The sequence below is a fragment of the Piliocolobus tephrosceles genome, chromosome 12, assembly GCF_002776525.5.
Source record: "Piliocolobus tephrosceles isolate RC106 chromosome 12, ASM277652v3, whole genome shotgun sequence".
NCBI classification, from domain to species: domain Eukaryota; kingdom Metazoa; phylum Chordata; class Mammalia; order Primates; family Cercopithecidae; genus Piliocolobus; species Piliocolobus tephrosceles.
The window spans coordinates 82,091,391-82,113,912 of NC_045445.1; the positions used below are offsets into that span (position 1 = coordinate 82,091,391).

The 22,522-nt window shown below is 42.7% G+C and overlaps 1 protein-coding gene across 1 annotated transcript in view; it reads right to left on the reverse strand.

The window, feature by feature from the left end:
* KIF4A (kinesin family member 4A) overlaps nucleotides 1-22,522 on the reverse strand; it is a 134,900-nt gene that overhangs the window by 1,924 nt on the left and 110,454 nt on the right. Inside the window, exons 23-29 of the mRNA XM_023202397.2 lie at nucleotides 16,669-16,798; nucleotides 15,341-15,511; nucleotides 14,562-14,669; nucleotides 13,506-13,583; nucleotides 13,058-13,153; nucleotides 12,331-12,519; nucleotides 1,071-1,187 (exon numbers count right to left, since the gene is read on the reverse strand). Coding sequence (XP_023058165.2) covers nucleotides 1,071-1,187; nucleotides 12,331-12,519; nucleotides 13,058-13,153; nucleotides 13,506-13,583; nucleotides 14,562-14,669; nucleotides 15,341-15,511; nucleotides 16,669-16,798 — 889 coding nt within the window. The remainder of the gene's footprint in view (nucleotides 1-1,070; nucleotides 1,188-12,330; nucleotides 12,520-13,057; nucleotides 13,154-13,505; nucleotides 13,584-14,561; nucleotides 14,670-15,340; nucleotides 15,512-16,668; nucleotides 16,799-22,522) is intronic.

Genomic DNA, 22,522 nt, shown 5'->3' on the forward strand with positions numbered 1-22,522 from the left:
CTCGCTCTGTTGCCCAGGCTGGAGTGCAGTGGCGCGATCTCAGCTCACTGCAAGCTCCGCCTCCCGGGTTCATGCCATTCTCCTGCCTCAGCCTCCTGAGCAGCTGGGACTACAGGCGCCCGCCACCACGCCTGGCTAATTTTTTTGTATTTGCAGTAGAGACGGGGTTTCACCGTGTTAGCCAGGATGGTCTCGATCTCCTGACCTTGTGATCCGCCCGCCTCGGCCTCCCAAAGTGCTGGGATTACAGGCGTGAGCCACTGCACCCGGCCAGAGGTCTTTTTAATGGAAGATGCAGGTTGAAACTCTTCACATGTGGATGTTCAAGAAATGCATGATGAATCATCATTAGACCGTGCTTGCTAGAATTATTGTGTATCACATAGAGAGCTGTGGTAATACATTTTTGCTATTGCACAGGTAGGTGTAAGGCAGGTATAGGAATCTGACCTGCTTGGTGCTGCTCTTCCCAGGGCACATTTGGTTTTCCTGAGTTTGCTATTCCTGGGAACAATATTAAGAGGACATTCAGATTAACTTGGTTTACAACAGTGACTATTAGAAAGGCCTGGTTCCTGTGGGTCTTTTCCTAGAGCCATGCAATAGCTAGCTGGTTGCCATGGAGAGAGTCTAAGTAACGAATGTCTCAAGATGTCAGAAGGATTAACTTCCTGGAAGCTGCTACCTCAGCACGTGGGTCTTACAGTTCCAGTTAAACCTCTGGACTAGTTTGATCCTACGTGTCTATATGCCTGTGAATGCCTGCTTTCTTGTCCTTGTCGTCTGAAAAACAGTACCGAAACTTTACAGCCAAGCCTGGGGGTAGGGAGCTCTATACCTGGGAATCTCCTGGGAAGCACTGTGGTTTCTGAAAGGGGTATGTGAACAGGCAAGCAGCAAGGAAAAAGGATTGAGAAGTGAACTGTCTCTTTTCCTGGGTTCAGAGGGAAGGAGAAGGGTAGGAAGAGCTGTGCAGGAGACTCCAGGTTTCAGGACGGAAGGCAGAAAAAGAGGGTGGAAACTAGTGGGAGGTCTGAAGGGATGGGGAGAGGAAACAGCACTGATCCTACCTTGCCTTGCTGGCGGTTCCGACACTTTGTAGGGTCACAGCAACAGTCCACACCACAGTCTGACTTTTGCTTCCTGCACCCACACTGCTTGTTTCCACACCAGCCCTTGCAGGAACACTGCAAAACAGGTTTGCAGAAAGACACATTACTGAAACGGTTAGAAGACTAGTTTAAAATGACTTCCCTTCATTTGCAAGCTTTTCTAGAAAAAAATGGAAAGTACTATTATCTACCAAGCTTCAATCTCCTTAGTCCTCTCTTCTTTGGTGAAACAATAATCACCAAGAACTGTCACAGGTTTAAAGAGAACAAGTCTTGCCAGACAAATCCATTTTCTTTTCTTTTCTCTTTTTTTTTGAGATGGAGTCTTATTATGTCACCCAGGCTGGAGTGCAGTGGCACGATCTCTGCTCACTGCAACCTCCGCCTCCCAGGTTCAAGTAATTCTCCTGCCTCCGCCTCCTGAGTAGCTGGCATTACAGGTGCACGCCACCATGCATGGCTAACTTTTTTACTTTATTTATTTTTTTGAGACGGAGCCTTGCTCTGTTGCCCAGGCTGGAGTGCAATGGCACGATCTTGGCTCACTGCAGCCTCCGCCTCCTGAGTTTAAGCAATTCTCCTGCCTCAGCTTCCCGAGTAGCTGGGATTACAGGTGCCTGCCACCACGCCCGGCTAATTTTGGTATTTTTAGTAGAAACAGGGTTTCACCATGCTGGCCAGGCTGGTCTCGAACTCCCGACCTCAGGCGATCCACCTGCCTTGGTCTATCAAAGTGCTGGGATTACAGGCATGAGCCACCATGCCTGGCCACCTGGCTAATTTCTGTATTTTTAGTACAGATGGGGTTTCACCACGTTGCCCAGGCTGGTCTCAAACTCCTGACCTCAGCTGATCAGCCCGCCTTGGCCTCCCAAATTGCTGGGATTACAGGTGTGAGCCACCGCGCCTGGCTGAAAAATCCATTTTCTTTTGGACAGAATACTTGAAGGACAGATCAGAGGGATAGCATAATGCAAAGCAACTGACAAAGACTCTTGTGACAACTTTATGGGCAAAGTGAAGAACTGTGAGCTGGATGGTCGTATAGTTCAGTACATTTAAAAACTGAGTGTAGTTGCTCAGTATTTTTAGAATTACCAAACTGTACTTTCATCCAGCTCACATTTCTGCATTTTGTCCAGTGTTAGTCTGGGCTTTGTCCTTACCACATTTTGATAAATCACTGATGATATGAAATAAAATCATTTACATTTGATAGCACTTTACAGTTTTCAGAGTACTTTCAAGTACATAAATACAAAATCTCATTTGAATCTCATAACTAGTCTATAAGGCATATTTATCAGCTCTAACAATGACAGAAAGCTGGAAGGATGAGTAATATGTAAGATAAAAGAATCACAATTCAAAAATATTTGACAAGCTGGACTTAAGGTGTGAAAGTAGAAAGAAAGTAAGTTTGTAAGTTTGGTATTTAGGTTTCCCTCAACTCAGTCACAGAAATACAATATGGAGAGTGATCTAGCTTAAAAGTAGACTGTGCAGTGGCTCATGCCAGCAGTAATCCCAGCACTTTGGGAGATCAAGGCGGGTGGATCGCTTGAGCTCAGGAGTTTGAGACTAGCCTGGGCAACATGGTGAAACCCTGTCTCCACCAAAAATACAAAAAATTAGCCGGACATGGTGGCAACCTCGGGAGGCTGAGGTGGGAGGATCACTTGAGCCTGGGAAGTGGAGGCTGCAGTGAGCTGAGATCACACCACTGCACTCTAGCCTGGGTGACAGAGTGAGACCTCATCTCAAAAAAAAAAAAAAGACTGTGCAGAAAAGGGCCTAGGGATTTGAGGTGTAAGCAAGCTCTGTGAGTCAACAGCTTGAAATGGCTGTCCCAAAGCAAATGCAGTCAGGTAGAAATCTGGAGTTCAGAAAAGATGGGGAGTAATTATTTCACTGTACCCCGGCTCAGTTGGATCCCATTTGAAATAATGTATCCTGGCTGGGCACAGTGGCTCATGCCTGTAATCCCAGCACTTTGGGAGGCCGAGGTGGGTGGATCATCTGAGGTCAGGAGTTCAAGAACAGCCTGACCAACAAGGTGAAACCCCGTCTCTACTAAAAATACAAAGTTAGCCGGGCATTGTAGCGCATGCCTTTAATCCCAGCTACTCAGGAGGCTGAGGCAGGAGAATCGCTTGAACCTGGGAGGCAGAGGTTGCAATGAGCCGAGATCACGCCATTGCACTCCAGCCTGGGCGACAGAGTGAAACACCGTCTCAAAAAAGAAAAAAAAAAAAAAAGAAAAAGAAAGAAAGAAATAATGCATCTTATTTCAGGGCACCATAATTTTGTTCATGCGTACAAAAGCATAGACAATAGCAATAGAAAACCTCACTCATGCCCCCGCTAACCCCCCTTAACAGTAAAATGCAGATATAACCGAGGTCTCCTATGTACTCCTTCCTGATCCCATTTGCCTCCTCCCTTTCCAGGGATAAACAGCCTACTGAATTAGGTATTTAACATTCCTGTGTCTCTTATCACATTAGTTTTTTTTTTTTTGGAGACAGGGTCTTGCTCTGTCACCCAGGCTGGAATGCAGTGGCGCAATCATAGCTCACTGCAGCCCCAACCTCTTGGACTTAGTGATCCTCCTGCCTCAGCCTCCACAGTATTTGGGACCACAAGCACATGCCACCACGCCTGGCTAATTTTTTGTTTTTGATTTTGTAGAGACAGGGTCTCGCCATGTTGCCCAGGCTGGTCTTGAACTCCTGGCCTCAAGCAATCCTCTTGCCTCAGCCTCCCGAAGTGCTGAGATTACAGGTGTGAGCAACAGCACCTGGCCACACATATGAGTTTTTGTAAAAAAACAAAAATAAACAAGAAATTGTCTTACACATTTTTAAACTTTGTATAAATGACATCTTACATGTTGACACATATAGCTAGATTCCATTCATTTTCACTCTATGAACTTGCCACAATTTACCCATTCTCCTGATAGTGCCATTTTCTACTCTTATAAACAAAGCTGCAGTAGTGATAGCTAACATTAATGTGTGCCAGGCACTGTTATAAGGGTTTTCTGTTTATTAAATCAGTTTAATCGATAAGCATGTTGCCTTGTATGCACATTCAGGAATTCAGTGTGTATGTTTTATAAAGAGGATGTTAAACAAAAAAGAGGTGAGTGATCAGAATTACAGGAAGCAATGCTATAAGAAAAATCATAGAAGAAAGTGGGATAGTTTGGCTTTGAAAAGATAGAGGTGGCCAAGCTCACAGGATGAAGGAACAGAGTGAGAAGAGACCTCAGCAACCATCTAAAGACTGGTTTGATGTATGACGCACCTCTTAACATCCCTGGTCTAATTATCTGAAGCTCTATTTATCCTGAGGTGATAATAGTTTCTATATAACTTCTAGTCATAGAACCCAATTCTGCCATCTAAAATGACATGGAATGAGTTTAACCCCACTTCTATAGAGTAACTGTTAAAACCTGAACATAATTTCTACTCCCCAGTCCCCTTCTGTCCAAATCCTCTCAAAGTTAAATGTACCTAGTTCCTTTAATGATTCACCACATGACATGGTTCTCATGTATCCTCACCACCTTGACTATACACTAATTTGTCAAAGTTCTTCAATTGTGAGATCTAGAAACGAGCACAACTTTCTAAATGTGGTGTGACCACTGTGAGGTGGACTGTGATAAACACCTCCCTTGTTACGGACCCAGTAGTCCTGTTAATGAGGCCTAAAATCAGTTGCTTTTTTTTTCCTGTCACATCTTTGTGAATTCATACTGAGCTTATAGTCAAATTCAAGCCCTTACATTTTTTTCATATGAGAACCATCACCTTTGCTCTGTAGTTGCTCTGTAGAAACCACAATAACATCTTTTTTCTGATTAGCAAAATAATATGTATCACTTTACAAAACTTGAAAACCAAAACACTTGACTTTTAATAGTTGTGTATAATATTTCCTCACGGGGATAATGTCAATTTATTTAACCAGTCCCCTAATGTTAAATATTAAGATTGTTTTGAAAGAAATTGTTCACTATTATAAATCATGTTTTAGTAAATATCCTTGTATAGAAATATAATCTAAACTGTACCACGACTGACAAGGCCCTCCATCATCTGGCCCTTGACTACCCATCCCCTGACTGTAGCTTATGCTCAATAGATTCTAGTCACACTGGCCTTTTTAGTTGTTCCTCGAGATACTAAGCTCATTCCTGCCCTGAGGTCTTGCATTTTCTGTTCCCCTTTCCTGAAATGTTCTTCTGATGCTTTTCCTGACTTGCTCTTCACTGTTTAGGCCTCAGCTTAGATATTTCCTTTTCAGAGAGAGCTCCGCAAGCACTCTTCTTTAAACAAAATTTTATTTTAATGAGATGGGGTCTTGCTATGTTACCCAGCCTGGTCTTTAACTCCTGACCTTAAGCAATCCTCCCAAAGTGTTGGGATTACAGGCATCCGCCACCATGCCCAGCCTCCCCAAACACTCTTTTTTTAGTAGAGATGGGGTTTTGCCGTGTTGGCCAGGCTGGTCTTGAACTCCTGACCTCGTGATCCGCCCACCTCGGCCTCCCAAAGTGCTGGGATTACAGGCGTGAGCCACCGCGCCTGGCCCCAAGCACTCTTCTAAAGTGCTCTTTTCCCATCCCACATTCTCTATGACTTCACTATATTTTATTTTCTTTTTCACTCATCACTATCTAAAATTATTTTATTTTTCTGGTTACTGTGTCTCTCTCCCCACAAGAATACCAGTTTCATGAGGGCAAAGAATCTCACCTGTCTTGTTTCATGTCTTCTCAGCAGCTAGAAACAGTGCCTGGCACATAGGTGCCCAGAAAAATATTTGTTGAACGAATAAATATATTTACATACCAATGTCTATTTCCTTAGTATAAATTCCTATGTGTATAATTACTGGGTCAAAGGATAGAAACATTTTAAAGGCTATTGATATGTATTTTCAAGTTGCTTTCCTGAAAGGTATACCAATTTATATTCCTAATAGCAATACAGAAATGCCCTTCTTTTTTTTTTTTTTTTTCAGACAGGGTCTTACTCTGTCACCCAGGCTGGAGTGCAGTGGCATGATCAGAGCTCACTATAGCCTCAACCTCCAGGGCTCAAGTGATCCTGTGGCCTCAGTCCCCACTGAGTAGCTGGGACTACAGGTGTGTGTCACCACGCCAGGCTAATCTTTTGTATTTCTAGCAGAGACAGGGTTTTGCCATGTTGCCCAGGCTGGTCTCAAATTACTAGGCTCAAGTAATCTGCCCACCTCAGCCTCCCAAAGTATTGGGATTACAGGTGTGCGCCACGGTGCCCAGCCAGAAGTGCCCTTCTTAGTCACCCTTGCTAATGCTAGACATTATAATAACAAAAAATCTTTGCTGCTTTAAGACAGGATGAAAGATGGAGTTCTATGACATGTCCTGGTGATACTTCCCCAGGATGACAGTGATCCATTGATTGCTACAGCCTGGGTAAGGTCCTTTGGCCATTTACAAATTCATCTAAATGCTTCAAAAATGCTCTGTTACCTCGTCCATGTTTCTCTATTTTATCCAAGGGATAATATCATGAGAGCAGTATCTGAAGGGCTGTCATAAAGAATGATTAGGCTCTTATATAGCCAAGACCCATTGGGATGATGTATAGGAGAGCACATTTCAGCTAAACAAGAAGGAACTTTCTAACAATTAGTGGAGTCCAATGGGTTGTCCTGTAAGACTGTGAGCTTCCCCCTATTAGAAGTCTTCCAGCAAGAAGAGGTTAGATAAACACCTGGTAGTGGTATTATAGCACAGTCATGACATACATGACAGATGTAGTTGCATGAATGCCACGTACATGAGCTGTAACTTCATCCTATTCTCTCTCACACCAGGAAGCAGATTAGAATGTCAAAGACAGAATGTGACACTATCACAGGCATAACTACAAATGTATTTACTACATGTATACAGGGTGGTGTGTGTGTGTGTGTGTGTGTGTGTGTGTATCACAACTGCTGGCAACCCACCAGCATGTTCCAGCACCATAGTTGAGAAGTAATAGGGGGACTCTTTTTTTTTCTTTTTCTTTTGTAGAGATGGGATTTAGCTATGTTGCCAAGGCTGGTCTTGAACTCCTGGCATCAAGCAATCCTCCCACCTTGGCCTCTCAAAGTGCTGGGATGACAGGCATGAGCAACCACACCCGGCCAAGGGATTCTTTGTAGAGAGTGGAAAGTAGAGCTGAAAGACCTCTGTTCTCAACTTAAGCCAGTTGTTCTCAACTCTAGCTGCACATAAGAAATCTCTGGGCAGCTTTTCAAAAAGGCCATGTCCTACCTCAGACTAATTACATCAGAATATCTGGGGGTGGGGTCCCAGGCTCCATGTTTAAAAGCTCCCTTGGGGGTTCCAATGTGTGGCTAGACTTGAGAACTACTGCTTTAGAGTCCATAATTCCTCTAGCACTAAGCTCAGTGTTACACTGTACCTCATACTTCAGAAGGATAAGATCTGGTCAAAAAAAAAAAAAAAAAAAAAAAAAATACCAGGATTGGTAAGTGATGCTGTGGCAAAAACAAAAACCAAAGAATACCAGACTAGGAATTTGGAGACTCAGGCTCTAGTCTTATATTTAATGCTTGGCATGACCTTGGACAAGTCACTTCATCCAAGTTAATCTCCATTCTTTTTTTTTTTTAATTTTTAAATTTAGAGATGGGGGTCTCGCTCGGTCACTGAGGCTGGAGTGCAGTGGCACAATCATAGTTCACTGCAGCCTTGAACTCTGCTCTCAAGTGATCCTCCTACCTTGGTTTCCCAAAGTATTGGGATTACAGGTATGAGCCACCGTGCCCAGGCCATTCCTTCATCAGTAAGGTAGAGGCAAGAATACCTGTTCCCTCTTTTCTGCCAAATGTGACAAATGAAAATATTTGTAAAATGCTTATAGTGCTTTAACAACAATATCTGCATGATACTGTATGCTTCACAAGGTGCTTTTGCATATATTCCTCCTAACTTCTCAGATACCATATAACACCATATAAAAGCATTGTTATGGCCAGGTGTGGTGGCTCATGCCTGTAATCCCAGCACTTTGGGAGGCTGAGGCGGGTGGATCACGGGGTCAGGAGATCGAAACCATCCTGGTTAACACAGTGAAACCCTGTCTCTACTAAAAATACAAAAAATTAGCCGGGCATGGTGGCAGGTGCCTGTAGTCCCAGGTATTCGGGAGGCTGAGGCAGGAGAATGGCGTGAACCCGGGAGGCAGAGCTTGCAGTCAGCCGAGATCGCGCCACTGCATTCCAGCCTGGGGGACAGAGCGAGATTCCATCTCAAAAAAAAAAAAAAAAAAAAAAAGCATTGTTATTAAAACCATTTACACAACTTTGACTGTTACTTTGACTCAGGATATTAATCCTAGAAGGAACCTTATTCATAATCTATTCTAGACCAGGGGGTCCACAACCCCTCGGCTGGGGACCAGTACTGGTCAGTGGCCTGTTAGGAACTGAGCCACACAGCCGGAGGTGAGCTGCAGGCGAGCAAGTATTACAGCCTGGGCTCCGACTCCTGTCAGATCAGTGGCAGCATTAGATTCTCATAGGAGTAAGATTCCTATTGTGAACTGTGCATGTTGCGCACTCCTTATGAGACTAACTAATGACTGATATCTGAGATGGAACACTTTTATCCCCAAACCACCCCCACGACCAGTCTGTGGAAAAACTATCTTCCATGAAACCGGTCCCTGGTACCAAAAAGGTTGGGGACCGCTGTTCTAGACCCTGCATTGCATAGATAAGGCATCTGAGGCCCAGGGAGAATGACTTGCTCAAGGTTACTCAATGAACCCGTGGCAAACTCAAGACCCATGTCTATCTGGCTTCTAGGTTACTACTTTTTCTATGATAGCACATGACTTACCCCCCAGCATCTCCTTAGTACATATAGGAAATGTGGCTGAGTAAGGAAGCCATTAACTCTGGACAAGTCATCATTTTGGTGCCTGCTTCAGTCTCCTTTTCAGTAATCTAGTGATAGTCCCAGCCAGCTTCAGCTGGGTTGAAGCAGTAATAATAAAGGTCCTCTGTGAAGCATCAAGGTCTACAGGTAATACGTCTGCAAGCAGTCTGATCAAAGAGCAGTCATAGCATCCATGTACTTTCAGATTGCCAAAAGGTAACTTCAGAGAAACTAGATTTTATGCTAACTTGCTCCCTTTAAAGTCCAGTTATATTCACTTTCCAAATTATAAAATCCGGGGAAAAGCCTAGAAAAGAATAATTCCTCATTGTTTTAGACATAGGATTTATCACTAATAGCAAATATTATTTACTTGCAATATTTGCTATATACTTCTATGTTGCCCTTTTAAGCTTAGAGCAACAGTGCTATAATAAATATATGAATATATGAAGCTTTCCTTGAGGACAAGTATACCTGTATTCACCTCACATTTGGAAATTCCTTTCCAGAGCTTTAGGCCCTCTACTTTTTTTTTTTTTTTTGAGACAGTCTTTCTCTGTCTCCCAGGCTGGAGTACAGTGGCGTGATCTCAGCTCACTGCCATATCCACCTCCTGGGTTCAAGCAATTCTCCTGCCTCAGCCTCCCAAGTAGCTGGGATTACAGGCATGCACCAGCACGCCTGGCTGATTTTTGTATTTTTAGTAGACATGGGGTTTCGCCATGTTGGCCAGGCTGGTCTTGAACTCCTGACCTCAGGTGATCTGCCTGCCTCGGCCTCCCGAACTGCTGGGATTAAAGGTATGAGCCACGCCTGGCCTCTACTATTTTTCTGTGTGTACTTCTCAACTCTGCTTCCTATTACTTAGCTGACCTTTTAATCTACATTCAGTTCATGCTCTCTACTTCAAGTATAGTAAAACGTCCATAAATGTTTGTTGAGTAAATGAATGAAAGACAGACACTCTCTACCCCATTTTCTCTAAGTGTCCCAACTGTGTTCCACTACCATCTTCAAGTCTTAGGAGTATGCCATTCATTGTGCCAGAAATGTCTCGCAGTTGCTCCCAAGACTGTATTTCCTTTTCTGTCTTACAACACAGCAATAGTCACCTCTTTCATGGCATTTTCTTAAATTACACCTCCTTGGTTTGGCTTTATAGTCACTCTTAAAAACTCGCGCGGTGGCTCACGCCTGTAATCCCAACACTTTGGGAGGTCAAGGGCAGATCACCTGAGATCAGGAGTTCGAGACCAGCCTGACCAACATGGAGAAACCCCGTCTCTACTAAAAATATAAAATTAGCCAGGTGTGGTGGCGGGCACCTGTAATCCCAGCTACTTGGGAGGCTGAGGCTGGAGAATCACTTGAACCCGGGAGGAGGAGGCTGCGGTGAGCCGAGATTGCACCATTTCACTTCAGCCTGGGCAATAAGAGCGAAACTCGGTATCAAAAGAAAAAAACACAACAAACAAACCAAAAACTCCTCAGTCCATCTCCCTGAGATGAATATGCTACCATATTCTCTATGGTAGGCTTCTATTCCTTTACCTTGTATTCCCATTAGATTATAAACTCTCTGAAGCTAAGGATGAGTTCTTAGTTTCACCACGAGCACATGGTACGTTGCATTCTTGATGATTCTGACTGACCAAATGATTTACTACCATGGCTGTCTATACCTTATGACTTGCTTCATCCTGGTGGTGTGGGTTTATAAGGCTCAGTTCCCCAAGTGATGAGCTATAGGCTAATCAAATCAAATAACGTAGGAAGCCAGCTAAGGTAACTTGTGAACTGTTCTCTTTAAGTGGAATGTGGCTGCAGGGCACAGTTGGGGACCAACTGTCATGCCTGGGAAGTTAATGTTTCAACATGAAACATCTAGGTTTGAGCAGGACTATCATTGTGTAAGCAAATAAAGCATGCCTAAGTCAGATTGTTCCTAACTAGCCTTAACTTAATGTGTTTGATCTTAATTATTAGCTTTTTCTGTAATTCCTTTTGTTCCTTAGTCTAGGGAGTGAAATCACTCTGTTAGGCAAAGATAAAGTACCCACTCAACTTCTGGTCTAAGGTTTTTACTGACATAACCATGATGTGGGGGAAGCAAACTGGACTTGGAGTCAGAATATTTGGTTTCTAGTCCTGACTCTCACGTAGTTTTATGACCTTGGGCAAGGTCGTTTCCCTCCTGTGGGTCAGGGGTCCCTCTGGAAAATGCAAATAATGAATATCTCACTGGATTTTTTTTTTTTTTTTTTTTTAGATGGAATCTCAATCTTGTTGCCCAGGCTGGAGTGCAATGGCATGATCTCAGCTCACCGGAACCTCCACCTCCCGGGTTCGAGCGATTCTCCTGTCTCAGCCTCCCGAGTAGCTGGGACTACAGGCATGTGCCATCACGCCCGGCTAATCTTGTATTTTTAGTAGAGGCGAGGTTTCTTCCTGTTAGTCAGGCTGGTCTCAAACTACCAACCTCAGGTGATCTGCCCGCCTTGGCCTCCCAAAGTGCTGGGATTACAGGTGTGAGCCACTGCACCTGGCCCTTCACTGGATTTTTTGTGGTGATTAAAAGTGGTAATATATATGAGAATGGTTTATAAACTGTAAAATGCTATAAAAACATGAAGAATTGTTCTGATCATTTTGGTATCAGCTTCAATGAAATGGTATGGAATATTACCTATTCAAATTGATAAGAACCTGAAAACAAGAAGAAAGCCAACTTGTGCACTCAAGCAGCCCCAGGTTCTACACAGAGATGGCCCAACAAGCCCCCCCTTTAGTGGAGTCAGTGCCTCTAAATGGTAGCTAAAGGGTATGGGGCCAACACATTCCTAGATTCAGAAAACTATCCCAGTGGCAGTGAATGAATACCAAGAATTAGAATCCCTGACAAAGTTGAAGAGCTAGGCCAGGCGCAGTGCCTCACACCTGTAATCCCAGCAATTTGAGAGACCGAGGCAAACAGATTGCTTGAGGCCAGGAGTTCGAGACCAGCCTGGCCAACATGGTGAAACCCTGTCTTTACTAAAAATACAAAATTAGCTGGGTGTGGTGGCGCATGTCTGTGATCCCAGGTACTCAGGAGGCTGAGACACGAGAATCACTTGAACTTGGGAGGTGGAGGTTGCAGTGAGCTGAGAATGCGCCACTGCACTCCAGCCTGGGTGACAGAGTGAGACTCTGACTCCAAAAACAACAACAACAACAACAACAAAACAAAACAAAAAAAGTTGAAGAGCTGGCTCCTACCCCTTGGATGTTCTTCCTGGACACCTTAACTAATTTTGTTGGCTTCCATTCCTCATCATCCCCCTCATCATCGTCACCATCACCATCACCATCCTCATGCTCATTCACAGAATGCTCTGAACAATATTTTAGATCCTCGATGTCCATGCTCTGCTCCAGGAACTTTTCTTTAACACGAGAAGGTTTTGGCTAAGAAAAAAGGTTTGGAGTAGTTTAGTTATTTAATAAAAATTAAAAACTACATATGCATCATATCTTCCCAGTAACTGTTGCCAGATATATTCTCAGAGCAAAGATTTCAGACTGTCTCAAATTCACCCCACTTGGCTTTACCAATCAGAAGGAATTCTGCGTTAGCCTTTGGCTTTGCAGAGTCTTTGAAGGCAGTGAAATTGGAGGCTGACCAATCTGAGGGAGGAAAGGGAAACTCATGATATGATGAGATAAGTATCTTTGGATGGACAGCTGAACATTATTGCTCTTTTCTCCTGTTCCTCCTCCTCAGCTGTGTTAAATAATGCCTGTCTGTGGCCCAAAGTCAGCTTTCTGAGGAGTGAGAGTGCCTACTTTCCTTAGGATTGAACTGTAGTTTTATCTGGGACTCCAAAGAAATGTGAGATGCTAGAATTTGGGAATTTTAACTGTCAACCTCTTATAAAGGGCAATTTTAGCACACTTACCCCAAACCTACGCTGTGCAAAGGTATCACAGGCACTGATCATTTTACCTTAGGTGGGACATATTCAAAAGAAGAGTCTGGAGATAGAAGGGTATCCTTAGGAAGATGTTTCTGTCTGCTGGCTACCTGGAGGAGGGTCAGTTTCTATTTGAAAAGAAGAGACAAAGTATATAATGCAGGGCAGCTTCTGGGAGTGTTCATGACTAAAACAGATACCAGACCTAGGCTAGCTCAATGTTAAACCATAGTAAAGTGAGGCAGGATTATAGTAGAGTACGTTGACTCCCACTTTCCAATATCAACAATATTAGATTCAGAAAATGGCAAATTTAAAAACTTTATGTTTATTCCACTTTGAAATGCACAGGTCACATGGAAACTAAATATAGACCTCATGAAATAGAGCCAAGTCACCACAATGGGGATTGGTCCCAAGAGCTGGCCTCAGTAGCAACAGGGTCTCTTAGGGCTTATCAAGTGGGTGGGAAACTATTACCTGCTTGATGATTTCATTCTCTCGGAGAAGCTGCTGATTTTGCTCACACACTTCTCGCATCTTCTCAAGTTCTTCATCCTATTTCCAGATAGTGCAGTGATATGTGGGGTTATTTTGGGCACTACATGTGGGTTACCAAACAACTCACATAGATGAAAACATACTGCTGCCAAGTTGCTGGCAGCAGATGGTTTTTGCACAGCAGGCATTGGCACCCAGAAAAATGTCTGATTCCCAGTTCCTAGGTGACCTGAATGCCACTTCTATTCCAATGCTCCCCAGCAGCTCTGACCACACTCATAGGAACCACGGACTCTGCCTGACAAGCCTTCCTTATTCTTTTCCACTCCTTAGCTTCATATCCCTTATTCACATTGGGATGCTGATTAAGAAACCCGCAGAAACTTAGCTCTATTTTCTTGAAGTCTATAGATGCTTCTCTTTACCCTTCTTAACACAGACCAGGCAGTTTACTTGCCACTTTAATAAGCCTGACTGAACTACCTGGCACCTAAGACAACCAGATCCATGCATACAACCTTAACTAGTTTGCTTGTGTCTTAGATGGAAGGTGCCAAGGAAACCCTACAGACTGGTGGTTCAGGAAAAAGATTCTAAGTTAGACTAAAATAGTGCTGCAACATGCTACTAAAGGGTGTGGTGTTCCTAGCCTCTGGAAGATATTCAGACCCCAGGCGTTTTACAAATATGTCAGATTTGAATGTCCCTAGGATTCTAAGTAACTACTGGATGATTTCATTTCCTCAACTCTTTAGAGTTCAGGGTTGACGCCAAGAACCACAAGGCCTCAGAGTCTGGTATGGAGTATGTGCTGCCATTTTGGTACCAAAAATGAGGTTATTCCTATATGTGGCTACACTCTAAGTACCCCTAACATGATCAAATAGGGCCTAAAGGCAGTAGAGGCTACCATTATATATCTTTTTTCCAGTAGGTAATTAACTATCTGCTGCCAGTACAAGGGTCTAAATGAGACAAGATTCTCAGTCAGTACTGTGAAACTCATCTCTGGAGACCTCTCCCTCTTGATCATACCTGACACTTCAGTGTGCTCAGCAGCTGCTGTTCCTTTTCGCTGACTGATTCCTCTAACTGCTTCTCTGCCATTTGGCTTTGCTGCAGCTGGCTGAGAAGGTACAGCACCTACAGAAAGACACGACCCAATGGGTAGTAACAAAGGTACCAAAGGGAAAAAGAAATTTTGACTTAGTTCAAGCAGTGATCCAGGTGACTGCTCCCTTGTGATTTAGAAGTAAACTGTTCTCATTTGCTCTCATGGCATGAAGTAGTGAGTACAGCATGGATATTTCTCAGCATAGTTTTTTTTTTCCTTTCTGTTGCCCAGGCTGGAGTGCAGTGGCACGATCATGGCTCATAGCAACATCTGCCTCATGGGTTCAAGCGATTCTCCCACTTCAGCCTTATGAGTAGCTGGGATCAGAGGTGCACACCATCACACTCAGCTAATTTTCTGTATTTTATTGTAGAGATGGGGTTTCACTCTCCTGGACTCAAGCAATCTGCCTGCATTGGCCTCCCAAAGTGCTGGGATTACAGGCATGAGCCACCACGCTGGGCCTGTTTCTCAGCATGTTAATATTCATATTTAAGTTGGAAACTAAGAGCCATTGTCACTGGTATGTATAAAGTTAGACAAGTCACATCTCTGCTTCAGGTTTCTTCTTCTTTGCAAAATTTAGAAAAGGCCACATAGATTTTGAAAGCAATTTTATATCCCCACTTTTTTAAAAAAAACTAACGATACAAGGCAATGATAGTTTCACAGTGTAGCTTCTTGGCTTGCTAGAGTTTACCTTCTCTTGGTGCTGTTGCTCCATTCTGACCAGCTCAGCTTGTAACTCTGTCTCTATCTCAGCAAAATGATTTCGTTCCTCAAACAGCATCTTCTGCATGTCAGCACAGCTGGTCTTGCTCTGTTTCAGGCTGCTTTCAAGTTTGCTGACCTGTATTTTGGAGGAGACCAGCTGGAAGGAATAAAAGAAGATCAGTTTATTTGAAGAATGACCACCTTTCTTTCCCCCTTTCAATAGGCAGGATAATGTCAGCTTTCTTGAAAGGGTCTGAGAAAAATTCCTCCACGTCCAAGTCTATTCTTATTTTTTCATGTCATATGGATTCCAACATTGAATAGTAAATATACTATTGTTCTATTCTCAGGCCAAGAGTCCACATTTCTGCTGAGACATGTATCTTGGGGCTAGAAGCCACTGCTAAGGCCATTTTATTTCTTGCTCTGCCTCAAGGTAAGAGTAAACCTAACCCGAACAGTATCTGACAATTACAAATTCTGATATTTAAGAAGTTCTTCCTTAATTTTTAAGTGAAATCCACAGGACACACCCTTATGGCCAATTATGTCCCATTTCAGAATGTCTATATTCACATGTTAGAACTCGTAGACTGAGACTGCAGATCTGGCTCTTCAGGCTACACTGGCCTAGTTTTACATTCACTACTAGCCCAGATGGTGAACATCATAAGTATCAGTGTTCACAAGACTGATCAAGATTTCCTTAGTAGAACAAATCTGCTAAGCTAACACAAAAATGTATAAAGGGTAGCACTGTTTAAACTTGTAGGTTTGGAGTTTGTATGCTTGTCTTGAGTGAAAATGCTTCAATCACCAGAGGCACTCAATTTTCATTCCTCTGGTGACAATGTAAGGTGACATATCATTTTAAGGTCAGCAAAGATGGCTTTTCCTTAAAATGAATCTTTATATGTCAAAAGATGCTTAGGTTTTCCCTTTTCTAGACTGGATCTTAAATTTTTGAATATACATCTCATGGGGTTTTTAAAAGTAGTACAGTATAACAGTTGATGTTTAGCCAGTGACCCACTATGGCATTTTGGTCTTTCCTAATAACAACAGCTAACATGCATTCAGCACTTGCTATAGGCCAGTCACGACGGCATCAATTTGTGAGTCATATTATATTTTTGTAAGTGACTGGCCTGTACTTGCTTACACCAACCTTTATCTACTAAACTCTCTAATGTTAGTGTTATTGGGGTTTCTACCATGAAAAGTGACAATAACACTATGACAATATTTCAAGGCTAACATCTCATTTCAATCTACACAGCCAGCCCCCTAACTGCTGGTTAGAGTGATGTTTACCTCTCCAATCAAGTATTTCAGGGCACACTTGGCTTCCAGAATGGTGGCAATATTCTCCCAGCGTTGTTTTGGCCTGTCTTCACTTTCCGCATCCAGCAGCTTCTGCTGTAGGTCAGCAATCTGAGCACTCCTTCAGGGAAAGAAACAGTGAGCCTTACTGCAAGTAGCCTGAACATCAAGGAGAAGGGGGAAGAGCTCTAAGGAGAAACTTCAAATAATTTTATGGATGGAGCTATCAGTTAAATATCATTTAAATAATGTTTGAGTCATCTGGTTAGGATTTTACACAGTATCGCAAATCCTGTAACAAAGGACTCTAGTGGCTCCAGTGGCGCAATCGGTTAGCGCGCGGTACTTATAAGACAAAGGACTCTAAGAGACTATCTAAATGGTTTTATTCTATTAAATACTGGTTGAAATAAATGGGTCATAAAGTGGGACTTGGAAAGACTTATCACAGTAAGGCTTTTGTTGTAATGGATTGAGTAAAATATGTTAGTTTGTCTTGGGGCCATATAAGCTCAGACTGTGACATGGTGGTCCACCCATGCAAGGGTAAGATTCAGGCTGGAGACCTGAAGGAAAAATCTCAAAAGAACAAACAGGTAGATATGCCCTTTACTACAATCGGGTACCAAAATGATACCCAGGGCTGGCATTGTGAGAGGTTATCTTGATGTGCCTGCCACAAGACCGAGAAGTTTCTAAGAAGACTAGATATTTTGACCCTGGTTATAGCTTCTGGGTACTTTCTGATCAAGTATGTCCTAGACCAAAGTCTCCACAGTATTTCAGTTTCATTAATAGCTTTCTTCTCAAATTTCTTCTGTGTCTAGTGAGAAAGAGCATACCAGCATGTGCTTCATATGCAGTGATAAGTTTGGTACTATAAGGAAGATGGGTACGAAAATAATCTAAGACTGTAGTTCTCAAACTTTGGGGTCTCAGGACCCCTTTACACTCTTAAAAATTATTGAAGTCATCTAGGACATTCTGTTCACATGTGTTATACCCATAGAGATTTATAGTATTAGAAAGTACAACTGCAAAAATTTTAGCTGGGCGCAGTGGCTCACGCCTGTAATCCCAGCACTTTGGGAGGCTGAGGCGGGTGGATCACCTGAGGTCAAGAGTTCGAGACTAGTCTGGCCAACCTGGTGAAGCCCCGGCTCTACTAAAAATACAAAAATTAGACAGGCATGGTGGTGGGTGCCTGTAATCCTAGCTACTTGGGAGGCTGAGGCAGGAAAATCACTTGAACCCAGGAGGTGGAGGTTGCAGTGAGCTGAGATCGTGCCATTGTACTCCAGCCTGGGAGACAGAGCAAGACTCCATCTCAAAAAAACAATTATTAATTCACTCAAAAATCATAAACTTATGCCGGGCCAGGTACTTCATGCCTGCAATCCCAGCACTTCGGGAGGCCCAGGTGGGCAGATCATGAGGTCAGGAGATCGAGACCATCCTGGCCAACATGGTGAAACCCTGTCTCTACTACAAACACAAAAATTAGCTGAGGGTGGTGGCGCGTGCCTGTAATTCCAGCTACTTGGGAGTCTGAGACGGGAGAATTGCTTGAACCAGCAAGTTGGAGGTTGCAGTGAGCTGAGATTGTGCCACTGCACTCCAGCTGGCGACAGAGCAAGACTCCGTCTTAAAAAAAAAAAAAGAAAGAAAGAAAAATCATAAACCTATTGGCCGGGCGCGGTGGCTCACTCCTGTAATCCCAGCACTTTGGGAGGCTGAGGCAGGTGGATTACCTGAGGTCAGGAGTTCGAGACCAGCCTGGCCAACATGGTGAAACCCTGTCTCTACTAAAAATACAAAAAATTAGCTGGGCATGGTGGTGGGCGCCTGTAATCCCAGCTACTTGGGAGGCTGAGGCAGGAGAATCGCTTAAACCCAAGAGGTGGAGGTTGCAGTGAGCCGAGATCGCGTCATTGCACTCTGCCTGGGTGACAGAGCGAGAATCTGTCAAAAAACATAAAAAACAAAAACGAAAACATAAACCTATTATACATTACATATTTTCTGAAAAGTAGCATTTTCTGAGATAATAAATAGTAAGAAAAGGGATTATTTTACATTTTTGCAAATCTCTATAATGTCTGGCTTAGTTGAAGACAGCTGGATTCTTATGTCTCACTCTGTATGCAATCTTTTGTGACATGTTGTTCTAGTTGATGTAAATGAAGACAATCTGGCCTCACATGAATATGCAGATGGGAAAAGGAGTATTTTAATAGCCTTTTCAGATAACTGCAAATAGTCTTCTTTGAGACTACACTAAAACTCAACAAGCGGTACCTCCTTAAGAGTTAGTTGCAATGTTGAATCTGAAACTTATTAATAAACCTTTCTGTATTCTCTCATATTAAAATTCATCAGTCTATCTTGCAATCTGAATGGCTCATTTACCAATACACGATTCTATAAAATGCCATTTGGACAATATTAGTCCAGAGTCATGCAGATCTTCCAAATGTTAACACATTTCATTCTATAATATATATTTTTAAAAATCACACTTGTTAATATCACTACTGGTCTTATCAGAAAAGTTATGAAAAACTGTCAAGTTCACAGTGGCAGATACAAGTTTTCCAAATCCAAATTTTGTTTGAAAGCTCACATTTTGTCTTAGGTAACACTGTCAGCTGTTTTCCTTAAAGCAACAGGCTCGCTCTGTTCTTTTTGAGAAAATGTCTGCCAAGTAACCAAGTCTTAATAACCACAGTTTGTCTGTCAGTTGTTCATTGAAGTAAAAATGATGTCCCATGAAAAAAGAGGCCTATTGAGCTCACACCTCAAACAATTGCACACAGTGCTTTTCTTGAGACGACCATATTCAGCATGCAGCAGAAGTGCTTTCTGTGTTCTCCCTGTTTCGTCACACAGGCTGTAACACAGACATGAACTCTAGGGTCCAGATTTAGTAAAATGAACAACTTTCACTGCTTTCGCAACACCACTCTTAATTAAGACTGGCCTGGTTTTTTAAAACCTGAGAGTATGTAGTGGTGAAGCATACAATAACTAACTACTAGTTCAGGTTGGTGCCACTGCTTCATTCAGCCCAGGGTGTCAGCACTTTAGTCCACTATGGCGTTTGCATTTTCAGTGCAAATGCCAATGTAGCAAAAAAGGCAAATAAGGCCCTAATATTATTATGAAAATAGTTTTGATCACTTGCACTCCCTGAAAGGGCCTTGGAGCTCCCCAGGAATCTGCGGACCACACTTTGACAACCCTGGTCTAATGTAGAGTCCTTTCCTTCAACAAGCTTACAGTCTGTCTTTAGAATGACAAAATTAATAAACATAAAACAATAAACACAAAGATAACATGTCAGCAGTATGTCATAATTGAGTATCATAAGTTCTGAAAGAGTTGAGAGAGGAAGGAAGATTAGTGAGGGATTAAAAAGTCAGGGAAGGCTTCTGGAAGAGGTGGGGCACAATACTTCAGAGTTGTCACCTATCATTGGGCCTTTCCTGTCTTCTCTGACAATTCATGTCCCTTATCTATTCCAAAATTTAGTTTAAGTCTCATCAGTTCTAAAAAATTTCTCCTAACTAAACTCACTTCTAATTCCTTCTACTTGGCACCTTACGCATATGGTATGCAGGTAAATTTTTAACAACTAGCACTTAAAAAACCAGCCCTTGGCTGGACACAATGGCTCATGCCTGTAATCCTGGAACTTTGGGAGGCCGAGGCAGGCCGATCACTTGAGGCCAGGAGTTCGAGACCACCCTGGCCAACATGGTGAAACCGTGTCTCTACTAAAAATACAAAAATTAGCCAGGCATGGTGCCACATGCCTGTAATTCCAGCTATCCAGCTACTTGGGAGGCTGAGGCATGAGAATCACTTGAACCCAGGAGGCAGAGGCTGCAGTGAGCCAAGATCGTGCCACTGTGCTCCAGCCTGGGCAACAGAGTGAGACTGTCTCAAAACAAACAAACATAAAACAAAAACAAACAAAAACCCCAGCCCTGATTTGTAATTTTTGTCAGTTTCTGTGGTGTAAATATTCTCACCATAATCAATTGTAAACTAACAATGGTTTACAACATTCTTGAAATTTTAACAAATGATTCCAGGACACCACTGTGAGTAATGATACTATTTCCACCTGAGAGCAAGGGCAAAGTCATCTATTTTTTCTGTATATCCCAACTGCATCCAGTGTAGCACAAAGCAGGAACTCAAAGGTTGAGTGATTTATAGATGTATCCCAAGACAAAGTTAGTATGTATTTACTAAAACCAGATTAAATGATCCCAAGGTCTTCTGGACAATAAAAATCTATTATCCTAAAACACGATAAAATCTCTGTCAAGGTTCTGTTCCTTCTAGATTTCATAAACTGCTTAAAATAATCATGATTAGAAGAGGCTGTGTAGCATAATTTCTGGTGTAGGGCCAGGAGATGAGGGACAGAAGAACATTCATTGATCACTTCTTTTCTTTTTACTTTTTAGAGCCAATACAAGTGACCATGGCACAGGGAACAGCCTGAAGAGTTCCTGAGAAAGTGCAGCCTTCACTGAGCCCTTCTATTCCTTCTCTTTTCTCTTTCTTTTTCCTTCCTTTCCTTTCTTTTCTTTCTTTCTGTCTGTCTGTCTTTCATTTTTGACACGGAATCTCACTCTGTTGCCCAGGAGTGCAGTGGCACGATCTCGGCTTACCACAACCTCCGCCTCCCAGGTTCAAGAGATTCTCCTGCCTCAGCCTCACGAGTAGCTGGGACTACAGGTGCGTGCTACCATGCCTGGCTAATTTTTTGTATTTTTAGTAGAGATGGGGTTTCACTGTGTTAGCCAGGATGGTCTCGATCTCCTGACCTCATGATCTGCCTGCCTCGGCCTCCCAATGCTGGGATTACAGGAGTGAGCCACCGTGCCCGGCCATTTTTTTATTTTTTTGAGACAGAATCTTGCTCTATCGCCCAGGCTGGAGTGCAATGGCACAATCTCGGCTCACTGCAACCTCTGCCTCCTGGGTTCAAGCGATTCTCCTGCCTCAGCCTCCCGAGCAGCTGGAATTACAGGTGTCCGCCACCACGCCCAGCTTTTTTGTATTTTTAGTAGAGACGGGGTTTCACCATGTTGGCCAGGCTGGTCTTGAACTCCTGGCCTCAGGCAATCCACCTGCCTTGGCCTCCCAAAGTGCTGGGATTACAGGCATGAGCCACCGCACCTGGCCCATTGAGCACTTCTAATATGCTAAGTACTGTTATGTACTTTACTAATTTCATTTAATGCTCATGACAACTTTACTTACATGTTATAGCTATTTTCTTGATGATCTCTAAAATTCACCTTCTGTGTTGTTGCTCTTCTATTATTATTTCTTTGGTTCCTCTAAAATTCTGTTATTGGTTCTACATCTTAGAGACACCACTGCATCAAAAATTATGGTGCCTGACTCTAGTTATCAGTTAAAAAAATAATAAAGAGAAAAAATTGTGCTGTATTGTAAAAAGCATGGGCTTTGGAATTAGAGTGTGTTTTGAATCCCAGCTCTGTTGTTTGTTAGCCAGTTAATTACCTTTGGTAAATTTCTTAAGATCGCTGAATTTCCTTTTAAAAATTAACCAATTAACCAGTTTATTTATTAAAAAGCCAGTCAAATTTAGCAGCGAGGGGGCTGTATACCAACTTTAGTGACACTAATGTTAATAAGTTCTGATAACCCACTTCCATATGACCAAGTTAATTTTAGATCTCTAAAATGAGAAGAATGACAGTTACCTCATAAGGCATCAAAGGGATTGAATAAGAAAATGTATCTAAGATACCTAGTACAGTGTTTGGTTTAAAAAAAATTGTTATTTTCTCGCGTTTTT